This window comes from Ovis canadensis, chromosome 4 (assembly GCF_042477335.2).
Source record: "Ovis canadensis isolate MfBH-ARS-UI-01 breed Bighorn chromosome 4, ARS-UI_OviCan_v2, whole genome shotgun sequence".
Lineage (NCBI taxonomy): Eukaryota > Metazoa > Chordata > Mammalia > Artiodactyla > Bovidae > Ovis > Ovis canadensis.
Window position 1 is genome coordinate 131,711,578 of NC_091248.1, and position 13,925 is coordinate 131,725,502.

The following is a 13,925-nucleotide window of genomic DNA, read 5'->3' on the forward strand; positions in this document are numbered from 1 at the left end:
TTAGCCGAGCTGCGGCTCTGTGCCCATCTCCCGGGAAGCCACAGCCCTCTCTGCTCATCCGGCCCCAGCCGACTGATGCCGACTGTGGGCAGGGGAGGGGTGGTTTTGACAACTCGTCAGTGAGTCTGGGCAGTGAGTCTGGGCAGGGGGACTCGAGAGGCCAGGAGAACCGCTGGAGTGCAAGTGGAGGTGAGGGAAGGGGTGTGTCGGGATGCTGGGCAGACGGCAACCTGTTAGTTCCTGACAGAGTCGGGACGGGGACGGGGGCCTGGATCAGGTTCAGAGGGACTAGGCGTAAAGGAGTGAGAGAAACGGCCCCGGGTCCAGACCTCCTTCCCGCGTGTGAGCGCGGAGGGTTCCTGCTGCAGGGGAGCGAGTCAGGGGGCGCTCGGAGGACAGGTGATGAGTGTTCGCCTTAGACTCGGATCAGCAGGGCAGAGTAGCCATGGGGTGATGGTGAGCAGGAGATGGAAAACGGAGGACTGGAAATGTCACGTGAGCGTGGGGGGGCGGGGGGAGACGGACCTACCGAAAATCAATCATCCACTTAGCATCACGTGACACACGCTATAGAATTAACGAGTAAGGCAGCGAAGGCAGAGGAGGGACCGCCTGGACTTCTCAACCCTGCCCTTCGGCAGAGGCCTGGCGGGGGACACAGCCGGGCCCGGGTGCACCCTCTTATTAAAGCGGAGACAGCCGCTGCTGCTTTTTATGTTGTGCTGATAAACCGCTAAGTGAGCCCTGCCTCCATCAGCACCCTTCCCCAGAGGAGAGAGCCAGACATTTACGCTCCACCTCCCTGCCCTGACCTTGAAGTGAGTCCGCTGCACTCAGTGTTTGCTGCGACGAGGAACCAGGGGTCAGGGTCCTGAGATACACTCAGAGAGGCAGCAGAGAAGCTGGGGGGCCGCCGTACAAGGAAGTGGCGCAGAAGCAGCTCAGCCTGAAAAGCTGAAAGTGAGCGCCCTTCCCCCTCGGTGACCCCCTGGTGACCTCCTTCCTCTCCACGTCCCGCTCCATCCCCAGGACCACTGGGATTCTGTGAGGTTCCCCGAGGCCTTGGCAGCATTGGCTGACAGCCGATCTTGTGCAGGGCAGGAGCTAGTTGCGGCTCTGGCATAGACCTTCTCAGTTCTTTTCTTCTTAACATTGCTCTCTTGAGTGTGGATGTATCGGTATCCTTTCTGGCTGCTAAAGAAGAGGCGGCTTAGGGTGGGAGAAGCTTTCTGACCAGCATGTTACAGTGGCAACAGTGTGAAGCCATGTGGGAAAAAAAAGACCCTGACTTCCCGCGTCTGTTTCTTTGACATTATGTGACCTTGGACCAACCAGTTGTGTCTCTGAGCCTCTGTTTCTTTATTTAAAAGAAGAATTGAAGAGAAACTTAACCCAGTCATGGGAGCAGGTGTTGTGAGGGTCACGTTAAAGGATATAGAACATGGTTTGTAAATTCTAAAGACATCCACGATGTCAGGAGGTTTTATTTATTTTTACCTTGCATCTCCGGAGGCTGATCCTACAGGCAGCGTATGCAGGTGAGAAGAGACACAAAGGCGAGCAAGGGAAAAGAAAACGCCGTGTCCTCAAGCGAGATCAGGAAAGAGTCAGCAACACAGAGAGGGCGAAGAAGGAGAAGTCGGCAGCCTGGAAGAGCGGGGACATCGGGCATCATCTCTTAGTGGCTGCCACACTGAGGACAGGCAGTGATGGAGCCGGGGAGAGGTCAGGGCACGTGGGCGTGTGTCCTTGAAAATCAGTTAGGAAGGAAGGAAAGGCTCGCGAACTGCTTCCTTCAAATGTCTTCCCAGCACCCTACGACTGATATCATTTGTCTCCAGAAGATGAGCCTGACACATGGACATGCTCCTTGAATTGCAATGTCCGAGTGGAGACACAGGAAATGATTAAAAGAATATTACTCAGCTATTCCTGAATGTCAGAGGTGTTCTTCTCTTGGGTATCTGGGAACGTGACCCGAATCACAGCTGAAAGTTGTGCTATTCATCTCTGAAACTTAAGATCTTTATTTAGAGGCATCCTCAGTTTTAATCCTGTTGTTTTCAGGCTCAGATGTTTTCAGAGTCACTGATATCTGGAGAGCTTTGTGGGTGAAGGACCCAGAAGATGAGACATTCTCTATAAGAAGTTTGATGAATGGGGTTGGTCAAAAAACAAAGCATTAGAGGTTCTTGGGGCTGGATTAACACCCAGAGCAGAACCAGATGTTTGGAGAGACTACAGGTTTGAGGGGAAACCTACTCTCTTAAATTTTATGGACTTCCCTGATGGTTCAGAGGTACAGAATGGACCTGCAATGCAGGAGACCCAAGTTCTCTCCCTGGGTGAGAGACATTCCCTGGAGAAGGAAATGGCAACCCACTCCAGTATTCGTGCCTCCAGAATCCAACAGACAGAGGAACATGGTGGGCTACAGTCCATAGCGTTGCAAAAGGGTTGGACATGCCTGCATGACTGAGCATACGCCCTTAAATTTAGAAAGTCTGGTGGGAAAACAGTGACTCCTGGAGGAAAGGAGTTGAGATACAAGTACTGAATATGGACTGGGCTCTTCAGGAACCTTTCCATCATCATCAACCTCTACATCAGGGCTTGAGATTCACACAGACCAGGCCAGGTGTTCTGGCACGATGCCAAGTCACTGGGGGTAGAGCCCAATAAAAGACATGAGTGAAACAGGAGATTAAGAGTCGAGCAGAGACCGACTCTGTCACGAGATGGGATTTCTCCAGAATCTAGGAGAGGAAGCAGTGTGGACTCTGCATGCAGGGGGACATCACCAACTGTGTCACCGTCAGGGGCTTGTCAGACGTGACGCCCTAAGGCTTGAGCGCCCAGATCCAGGCTTCAGTGCCTGCACAGTTAAACATAGGCACGAGACAGGACAGAGGTGGGGAGGGCAGGGGTGCAGTCCCCCCAGGACCCGAGGGGCTTTATGAACAGGAGGGGGACGTGGAGTCCCCGGGCTCGGTGTCACCACGGCATTCTCCTGCCGCCCCTGCAAACTCTGCTTCCACACTGTTACTGCCAGGGGCCGGGAAGCCCTGCCAGTCTAGCGTTCGTCGCCAGCAGCCAGCATCATTGCGCTGAGATGGAGTTCTTTGTCACATGCACTTGTCAACGCTGTCCTCCCGCGTGGAGGAAATGAGAACAGGCCTGTTGGCGCTTACTCCCGGGGCTGTGTGAAACCAAGAATCAGCCCTCCAGCTGCCCTCGGGCTTCTCTCTTCTGGCCAGACCACTTGCCCCGGGCGTCCCTCACCCGGCTCTCTGTCCGACTCCCGCTGACCTGAGCATCTTCTCTAGAGCATCTCCGCCCGTGGGTCTCACTCCTCAAAAGACCGAGAACCCTCAGCTGGGCCCGTTTCTCCAAACACTAAGTGAAAGGGTTTCCAGGCAGGATATTCATCATTTCTTCCCAGCAAGACCCTACGAACTGGTTAGCTCTTGTCTCATCACATACTGGAGATGCGTTCACTTGTTTTCATTACTCAGAGAAGGATCTGGATGGACTGTTCGGGGAGCCTTTGGCAGGCCCTGAAGCCCCCTCTGGGTCATGAGCCGTTCCGCAGAGCGGGTCTTCGATGGCTTCTTGGAGGAACGGCAGCTGCTCTGTGAGGGCTGATCCTGACCCTGGTCTAACCGTGTGGATGGAGGGCCTCCGCAACCAGGAGGGCAGGTTGTTCAGAAGAACGTATCGGGACCGAGTCTTAGGAACACACCACGTGAGTGTGGAGACTCGTGACGTGGTTTTGAAAAAACAGAGGGTAGGTTTCCTCGCCTCACTTCTCCCCACTGATGGAGGGGGCACCAGGGCTCCAGGATTAATTATCTGGCCTTTGCTGCTTTCCTGGAAGGTTGTGGGGGACACATGGAGGCCGTGGAAGGTGCTGGATATGTCTGGTGCCTTGGTCCTGACTATCACAAGTGTCCAGACTCATCAACTCGAACAAATCACATACGTGCAGTGCCTTTTTGGTAACTTTTAAAATTAATTAATTCGCGTGGCTTCATCGGTCTCAGCTGCATCGTGTGGGATCATTTTATTGCAGCACACAGACTCTCTAGCCGTGGCATGGGCTCAGTAGCTGTGGTGCTTGGGCTCAGTAGCTGTGGTGCTTGGGCTCAGTTGCTGGAAGGCATGTGTGATCTTAGTTCCCCGACCAGGGATCCAACCCCAGTCCCCTGCACTCCAAGGCGGATTCTTAAGCACTGAACGGCCAGGGAAGTCACCTACGTGCAGTATTTGACGTGTAAATTACTCCTCCATAAAGCTGTTATCAAAAAGGTTTTGAGGGAACAGCTACAGAATGTCACAGGATCATGAACAGTGCGCGAGAATCCGTCATGGTCCAGGGGACGTCGGCTTGGGTTTGGGAGGCAGGTTGCTTGCTTTCTCCTGGGGCTGGCTGTATGTTAATTCTCAGGAGAACTGTATTGCTGGCTGGAAGCTAATGAAATTCCTTCTCTTTTGGTAACAGAACCTTCAAAACTGTGAGAAGACAGACCCTCTGGGTAAATGCTTTATGTTCTCCAGTTTTAAAACCAAGACATCTTACCTTTTCCAGCTACTTCTTTTAGCGTTTTTACCTTTTCCCTTCAGATTTCTATTTTTTTTTCACTCATCAGCATGCATCTTGTATGGATAATTTTCTTTTTTCTTCTTTTTTTTTACCATCTGGTTTCCAAATCTCACGTTCCTTCCCTGCCCAGTCTGACTTTTTCCTGTGTTAAGCTTTCCTGATACTTTTAGCTTCTATTCACTTCACATCCCTGTATCTTATTTCTTTAACCGTGTGTTATTCCATCCATGGCGTCCTTGGTTATAGCTTGGGAGAGTCTTACCCCGAGCTCATCTGTACCCTCTAATATGTTTAATTTCCTCGATAAATAGAAGGAAAAGGAAAAGTGTTAGTCACTCAGTCGTGTTTCACTCGTGTTTTGACCCCATGGACTGTAGCTTGCCAGGCTCCTCTGTCCATGGGATTTCCCAGGCAGGAATACTGGAGTGGGTTGCCATTTCCTCCTCCAGGGGATCTTCTCAACCCAGGGATCTAACCTGAGTCTCCTGCATTGCAGGCAGATTCTTTACCAGCTGAGCTAGTAGCAAAGCCCATAAATAAATAGATGTAGGATCAGACAAGAAAGGGGAATCATGTCCCCTGGAGCCAGCTGCCTAAGAATGCACACACCCATGCCAGGGCGTCCCTCACAGCAGCTCTCCAGCCTCTGCCTGAATCCCATCAGTGCTGGGGAGCTCACCCCTTCAGGGGACCATCCACCTCATTATTGAAACACTTGTTGTTCAGTCACCAAGTCGTATCCGACTCTTTGTGACCCCACGGACTGCAGCACACCAGGCTTCCCTGTCCTTCACTGTCACCCGGAGTTTGCTCAAATTCATGTCCACTGAGTCCGTGATGCCATCCAGCCATCTCATCCTCTGTCATCCCCTTCTCCTCCTGCCTTCAGTCTGAATAGAGAGGCGGTGCTGACCAGCAGCCAGTCCAGAGGGCAACAATCTCAGTTGTTTTCCTGTCTCTCCCACCCCTTGGAAGAGGTGAGCTCCTACCTTGCCATTCTCTGTGGAATTCCTGTTTTCCTACAGCCCAAAAGAGTGGAAAAAAAAAAAAAGAATTTTGTGGATTCTATACAGTGCTGGTAGCTAGACTATATAGTTCTTCAAATTTAAACACGAGCATTCTTGATTCCTTTCTCATGGCTTAAATTTCCTAAGCAAATACGCACAGCTGTTACTTCTCAGGCTCAGAAGTTAAGTGATTTGTCTGAGTTCACCCATCAGATGATGAGCAGGCTGGGAATTGAACATATGTCTTAGTATAAAACTGTGTTGTAATTATAGTGGATATAGAGGAGTGGCTGCATCCTACTCCAGAACTATTCCAAACCACCACAGCCACCCACTGCTCCCGACTCCTGTGAAAAAGGACCTCCACCCACTGCTCCCGACTCCTGTGAAAAAGGACCTCCACCCACTGCTCCCGACTCCTGTGTTGTGAAGAAGGACTTCTCCAGGCCTTGGGGAGGAGGGGAGTTGTGGCCCGAGGCTGGCAGGTCACCTGGAAGGTCATTGTGATCACTAAGGCATCAGTGTTACTGAGGGTGGAAATTGTGCTGTGAATTTAAGGTTCATTCCAGTCACAGTCCAGTGAAATTTGGAAACCAGTCGTACCTAGACAGTAGGAAAGGAGGAAGGAATAGGAATGGTTGGAGCTGATTCCAAGATGCTTCTACCGAGAGACCAGATACATGCAAGAGCATAAAAGGGAATTCTTTAGGGGGCTTCCCTGGCGGTCCAGTGGCTAAGACTCCGCACTTCCAATGCAGGAGGCGCAGGTTCAACCCCTGGAGGGGGAACTAAGATCCACATGCTGCACAGTGCAGCTTTAAAAAAAAAAAAGACTTTTAGGAGGAGAAGAATTTATTTGGTTTTCAAAATATTGAATGTGATATGACAGTTTGGAGCAAAAACATGCTGAAAGGCCCAACATAAGCAAAAACATGAGCTTAGAAGTCAGCAAGTAGATCAAGCATGAAAATATGAACTCAGGAAGACATCACATAAGGAAGCAATGTCCTTCCAGACCAAGAGTGCAGACCAATGAGGGGAACCTGCGTGGGTGGCAGGTTGGTGCCTGCATCCGTTCAAGGGGTCTGCAGAGCAGAAAGGACAGGCAGGGAGGAGACCAAGGCCGGAGACCTGCCTGGGAACGAAGAAGGGAGAAGGATTCCTGTGACCTTTCTCACGCACTGCAGAGTGAGCCAGCGGGCTGGAAAATAAGAAGACGCTGTCGTGCACGGCCGTGGGACAGACACGCAGAGGTGGCACTTTGAGAACGTCGGGAGGATCATGAAAGTGATGCAGTGCAGACTTCCCTTATAAAGTACCGTGCTGGTTAAAGAGAAGGAATTGGGGGAGGAGGGAAATGCCCAAGGATTTTTTTCATGTGGGAGATTTTAATTCAACAGATCAGAGAGACAAAATCATGGAGAGGGAGTGACGAAAAATGTGTGTGTGTGTGTGTGTGTGTGTGTGTGTGTGTGCACTCAGTCGTGACCAGCTCTCTGCGACCCTGTGGACTGTACCCGCCAGGCTCCTCTGTCCTTGGGATTCTCCAGACAAGATCACTGGAGTGGGTTGCCATACCCTCCTCCAGGGGATCTTCTCCAACTGAGGGATCGAACCCGCGTCTCTTGAGTTTCCTGCATTGGCAGGCGGGTTCTTTACCATGAGAGCCACCTGGGAAGCCCGATGAAAAATATAAGGTGGGGTAATCTGTGGTAGAAGAGTTGATAATCAAGTTCAACAGGAAGCAGAAGGGAATGGGGTCAAGGTCTCAGGAGTTAGTCTTAGAGAAGAACACGGTAGCTTCTTTCTGTAGGAGAGGCAGGATGCACAGGGGTCTGAAGCAGGGCACTTGCCTTAGGGATGAGGGGTGGGTGATGGATTTGAGAAGGACTTGAGAAATTATTTCAGCACCATTTGGGGATATATGGAATTGAGCCAGAGAAGCAAGGAGGCAAAGAACGGAGTTCGGAAAAACTAGGTTTTCAGCTCAGTTTACTGAGGGGATGAGGGAGCCACCAACCAGGATAGGAAATACGAAAGGAAAACGAGGTTTTAAGGGTTGTTGAAGAGTTTCTTTCAGAGAATATTGAGTCTGGGGTGCCTGTGAACCTAAGGTGGAGAAAGAAGTCATTGGGGAGTCTGATACACTGGCCTACCGTTGAGGAAACAGGTCCATGAAATTAATATTCAGGTAATCATGGTTTAAGACTGCAAGAGGGGGAGATTTCATAGAGGAAGAGGGCATAAAGTGAGGCCATGTCAGTGTACCTGGTGAGGCTGCGGTAGGAAAGACCAGAGGAAATCAAAGTCTGCGTCTCTCAGAGAGTGATGTGGGAGAGGATAAGAAAGCAAGCTGTGGACAGAGTGATGTCTCAGAAGTATTAAAGTGGAAGTGAAAGTCGCTCAGTCATGTCCAGTTCTTTGCGACCCCTTGAACTATACAATCCATGGGATTCTCCAGGCCAGAATACTGGAGTGGGTCGTCGTTCCCTTCTCCGGGAGATTGCCCCAACCCAGGGATCGAACCTGTGTCTCTCGCATTGTAGGTGAATTCTTTACCAGCTGAGCCGCCAGGGAGGCCCTCAGATTTCTTAGATGCAGACTAAATATGAACCTAGCCCAAGACAAACATTGGGTTATTTTTCCAAATTATTGAATGCCGATGTCAACTATATTGTATGATATATTAAAAAAAAGAAACAATATAATGAGATTGTTTTTCCATCCTGTGAATGGTATTTTGGGTAACAGATTTTCATGCATTTATTTTCCAAGGGAAATTTGATGGTGTGGGAAGAAACCTTATATTCATGAACTTCTAAAAGTTCACTCACACAGAAATAACAATGCGGTCTCACTAACTTCCAGCTCTTTGTACTTTTTTCCATGATCAGAAGTATTGAGTCTGTTTCAAAGAAAGATGCATAAATACAAGAGATAGAGTCCACACACACACACACACACACACACACAAACAAAAGGCTTTTATCTCAAATTCTTTCAGGGAGATGTAACTTTTTTTTTTTAATGTCTTTTCAAGATAAGGCATTGTGCAAATGAAAACACTTGAAATTTGTCCTCTTTCAAAGTTTTCTTTGTGACTGTGGTTCTTTTGGCTCCAGGTTGAGGGAATATTTTGCAGAGGAGAATGTTTGATTTGCTTGTTTCATCTCGGAGCGTTGAGAAAATCACCTCGTCTTCCTCCTACTTCCCCGTTTTCTAAGAGTAGCTCTTGAGTCATAATTGCAGTTTCACGCTGAAGGCTTCTCATTTGCATCCATGGTTTACCCTGGAATGCTGCTTTTCCGTACATACTTGGCACAGAGGTACTCCAGCGTCCTCAGGTTTTATCCGTCTCTACTTCTTGACTCTCTTTCATCTTGTTTGACTCTTTCTAATTAGCGGTTTCATTTTCTAATATTCTGCTACATTTCCCATCCATATAGGCTTGTTTTTTTTCCTTTCTGCCTGACAGAACAGATGCAGAATTGTAAATGGATAGCTCTCTCATCGTTTTATTCTATTATCCTTACTAGGTTATTTTAGTTTTGTCTTCCTTTTTCTCTTTGGTCCCACTCAGAACATATCCACAGAGTTGAATTTCAGGGTCATTTGCAGGTATGTTTAAAGAGGTGTGAAGATGTAAGTCTAGGGGTTTGGGAATGTCATAACCAGAGAATGAACTGAAATCACTGTTTCCAGATGGGTCAAATAAATAAGGCTTCGACCAAGCAAGACAGTGCGTGTCCTTACTTTGCATATGTATTATGGCTGTTGGTATCCTGGATTTTTCAGTTGACAACAACCAACTTGGACTTGTAACTTGAGAATTAAGAGCTGTACCCTTTGTTCAGGCAATTTCCAGTATGTGCTTAGAGAGAAACGGATCTCAAGTATTATGGGTTTGATTCAGTTTTCCTATCCAAAAGATAGGATAATAATACCTAGCCCATGCAGACTGGACACATTCACGTATGCTGAGGAGCTGGCTTACTGCCTGCTGCATAGAGTGTGCCTCAGAAATGCTCCCCACCCTCCCGTCATGACCGCCTCATCCCCTGTGCTGTGGACCATTCTCTACGGTAAACTCAAAGGCTTTTTCCAAATGCTTTGGTCCTTAATGCCCCCCACCCCTCCCCTCTCCTGTACGGACTCTTTGATAGGTAACTTGTCTATTTGTTTGAGAAGTTGCTGAAAGTTTATAGGGAGGGGATCCAGAAACTCAAAAGTCTGTCCACTTCTGATTTAACAGTTAAGCTTTATCATCTGGATTTAAACTAGATGTATTCTTTACCAACTGCTGGGTGAGAAGCTATCCGAAACTTAGTGGCTTAAGACAGCCAGTACTTCCGGCTCATGGTTACTACGGGTCAGTAACTCAGGGCCATCTTAGATCGGAGTGGCCCCAGCTCACGTTCTCTTGAGAGGTTGTTAGTCAGGGCCGTGTCGTCTGCAGGCCTGAGTGGGGGGTGAAGAATCAATTTCCAAGCTTCCCGGTGCCTTGCTGGCTTGTGGTCACCTCATGGAGAGGAACCTCGGCTCATCCCCATGCGGTCGCTCGAGTGTCTTCGCAATCTGACAGCCATCCTCCCGCAGAGCAAATGACCCAAGAGGGAGCTGGGAGGCCTCAGTACCATTTACAGCCTGTGCTCAGAAGCCTTGGGCCATCATTTCTGACCCCGTCGGGGTCACTGAGTTAGGACCCAGCCCTCCTCTCCTCGTGCCTCCATCACTGCTGCCTGCTCCACGCCCCCGGCAGGGCCTCACTTTCCCCTCTCAGCAAACAGAGGTGCCTGCCTGGGGTCACTGTGAACCTGGAGTGAGACACGTTGCAGGTGCCCTGAAAGGGCACCGCTGGAGAGACGGAACAGCCTAGCAGAGGCGCCGTGACCGTAGAGAAACTGGACGGCCGCCCAGCTCCCGCTCCCGTCTCCGTTCCCAGAGGCAGCCTCTGTCCAAGCTCCCGGACCTCCGAGGGGCTCTCTGAGCGCCAGTCTGCTCAGGACACAGGGCCTGGGACCCCGGCCCCGCCTTCTCCTGGGGGAGCGGCGCTGCAGCGCTTCAGAACAGCAGCAGCTCGGTCCTGGCGGGGCGGGGTCCTGCTCAGATTGCTACGGGAGCGCGTGGTGGTCTTCGTCACGACTTCGCTCCTCCAGAGCTGTTTCTTCACACCTGGACCAGAGCTTCAGCTAGACCCCTAGCTGGATGGCCGTCTCCTGCCCTTGAGCACACCATCCCAGGGTCTAGTGCAGGAGTCCTGGGGTCACTGGAAGCGAAACTTCTTTAGCATTAAGTGCTGTTTTTTATTTTTATATCTGGGTCCTTTTTTTGCCAAATGGCTGTGATCCCCACGAGGTTAATCCGGGGGCCCAGGCCAGGCGTGGAGTCGGGGTGTTAGCAGGCCCTCCCCCGCTTTTTTTTGCAGGCTCACGTCTGTCCTCAGCCCAAGCGTGTCCATACTGCACACACCCGGCGGTAGCTCCGTCTTCCTTGGCCTGCATGTCCCTTACCCGTTATCTTTAGAAAGCTGGTTTTAAAATGCTAGTCAGCGAGCACTGGCTCACACAGGGCACCAACACTCAGAAGTTTCCAGAGGAAGGGAACGGCTCACTTCATCCCTGCAGGGTAACCAACACATCACATTCCACACCCCCAGAGGGTCTCTCTCCAGAAAGCTCGAGAGGACAGAGGCCACGTTCTCCCTTCTTTGCGGGTGACCACTGCATTTATGGGTTGGGGAATAATCTCCTGGCTCAAGAGTTGAAGAGGGACATCTGAGACCTGAGGGCTATGTTGCTGTTGTTGCCTTACTTTTGAAAGCCACGTTCCCTTTGCAATGAGCTCTTAATTTACTGGCCACTCTCTGAAACTAAAGCATGCACATCGAATTGTCCAGGGGACAGGAGTTTGCCCAGGTAAGCCTATCTTGGCTCCGGTATTACAGCTCACCGAGGGTACAGAGTGGACTCTGCCGGAGATTTCAGGGACCTCCCGCCGGGCCGGGGTCTCCCCATCTCTGGTCCAGCTGGCTGTCAGGAAGCCTCCGATGAGCACCGCCCACGTTAGTTCTGTGCTACATTAGTTGAGCTGGAAATCTCTGCCCCGATTTAATCACAAACCAGGTAGTTATGGAAATAGTACCAAGCCTCTGGCTACCCAGTAAACCACATGCAAATGGTGGAAATAAGACTGACATGATACGCAAATTTACTTCCTGAGTAAATAAAAGATTTGGCTGCCTGGTTTCCTGACTACATGCTGTAGGTCCAGGCTTGTTTATTAGGATTCACAGTGATTTGAAAAATATAATCACAACCATGATCTCAATGCTTGTTTTTTTTTTGTTTCTTGTTTTTTTGTGTGTCTGTTTCAGATATATCAACACTCCTATACTGGATATTATGTCCTGAGCAAAATCCCTCATGGGTAAGATGGTTCTTTCATTTTCTTCTAATGAGAGCTCTGCAAAACAGAGTGGGGTGGAGGGCTGACTACTTGCTTAATTCCTAGGGCAGGAAGTATGGCACCTTAGCTTTTGACAGTGAAGTGTCCTGATGCTGTGGGAACCTCTGGGGTGCCCCCAGGCCCTGGGGTGGGGGTGGGGGTGGGGGTGTCAGTGAGTCCAGCTCCTCGCCCGTTAGTGAAGCCCCCTTCCCAGAGCAGCTGCCCCAGCTCCTGCTCTGGTGCCCAGGTTCCAGATCCTGCAGGGTTAGATGCTGCCCCGGCCCCCAGTCACCGACCCCCGACCCCTATGATTTGTAATCACCTGCAGTCCCCCCAGGGCATGGTGATTCACCTTCTGACTCCAGGAGGGTTCCCGGTTTATAAACACAATAGAAAGGGCAGCACCCCAAGCACCTCTTGTTTCTCAAAACGGGAAGTGTGAGTGGGAAGGAAAAGCCGTGAGTGCGTGATTTGGCAGAGTTTTCAGCTCTGGGTCTACACAGTGGGGTGTGTGATCAGGGGCTCGTCTTTGGAATCCAGAGGTGTTGATTCGAGGTTAAAGTTGGATGAAGCCATTTGTTGAGGTGGCGCATGGAAAACCCGTTGCAGAACAAGGGGAGTGAGGCAAGGACGGTGTTTCCTTGCTTCCGTTCCTGTTTTTCCTTTCTTCCCCCTCCTCCCTCCCCTCCTCCACCCCCTACGGTGCCCCTCCCCACACCCCGCTGCCGCCCTCCTTCCGGTCCTCTTCTCTGCCTTCCACAGTTTCTCTCTTTTTTTTGACAAGGTGAGGTGCTCAGGAAATGTTCAAAGACATTGGGTTGTGCTGCTGGCGATATAGTGCTCTTTCCCGCGATGACTTAGAGGGAGGCCTCCTAGTTTTCCTAAGCAAATGCAAACAAACAGCAGGAGTTGATTTAAAAAAATATTGTTCTGTAGGAGAGCACTGATCACAGAATGGATGTTTCACAGCTAAGTTGGGTAGAATATGGGCATATCCTGGGAAAACAAGCGTGGGGAAAATAGCTTCATTCTGGACTTCGGATAAATAAAGGACGCGTGTAAATAGGCGGCAAAATGTGATTAGTCGCTTCTGTTAGGCTGTTAGAAAACTCAAGCCCCGAGAAACTGAAGCTGACCCCCTGTCGTGAAAATGAAGTATCCATGGGCATGTTTTATTTAAAGCATAGTTCAGATAGAAACTCAAATGTCTTTCACAGAGGAGGGAGTATTCTATTATTTTTCAAGCAGATAGGCACTTCAAAGGTCACGGCCAGCAGGGGTATAATTATGCCTTGAGATTTATCTGCCTCTTCTGGGAGCAATAGCATTTATCCTAGATGGAGGATAAATTTGTAGAACTCCAAACTCTCAAAGCATTTTGTGCCTGACACACGGTGTACATGTTTCGCTGCATCAGTTGCATTTAGGAGAAATATGTTCTCCTGGCACGAGAGCTTGCCAGACGGACTGCAAGCCTGAGGGCAAGGTGGTCTGTGCTGAAGGCTTGGCTTCAGTGCTCACGATGAGGGTGATAATCCCCCCATAGGGGATGTCAGCAGAGAGTGAGCTGCTTTCCGTGTTTTTAAACAACCACGGTAGTCAGCACTGCCTTCGCGTATTGGTTGAGTCTCATGCGTGTTCACCCTAGCACGTCGCTCTTGCAAGGGAATCGTCCTTCTCCTCTGCCCTGCCTTCTCATGGCTCGTGTCCAGGAGGCCTGGACTCCAACACACTGGGCTCACCGTCCACCTCAAACAGTCGCCTTGGGTGTTACACTGCAGCTGTGAAATCAGAGTCTTCACCATGCTGATTCACTGCTTCCCTAAGCGTTACCGAGCCAAACGTGGACTTGCGTGCCCAAGTGCGGCAAC

General features: G+C 50.2%; 1 protein-coding gene across 2 annotated transcripts in view; it reads left to right on the plus strand.

The window, feature by feature from the left end:
• The window catches only part of DPP6 (dipeptidyl peptidase like 6), an 814,558-nt gene that overhangs the window by 593,154 nt on the left and 207,479 nt on the right, over positions 1-13,925 (plus strand). For both annotated transcript variants that reach the window (XM_069587190.1, XM_069587191.1), the window contains exon 6: positions 11,984-12,036. In XM_069587190.1, coding sequence (XP_069443291.1) covers positions 11,984-12,036 — 53 coding nt within the window. The remainder of the gene's footprint in view (positions 1-11,983; positions 12,037-13,925) is intronic.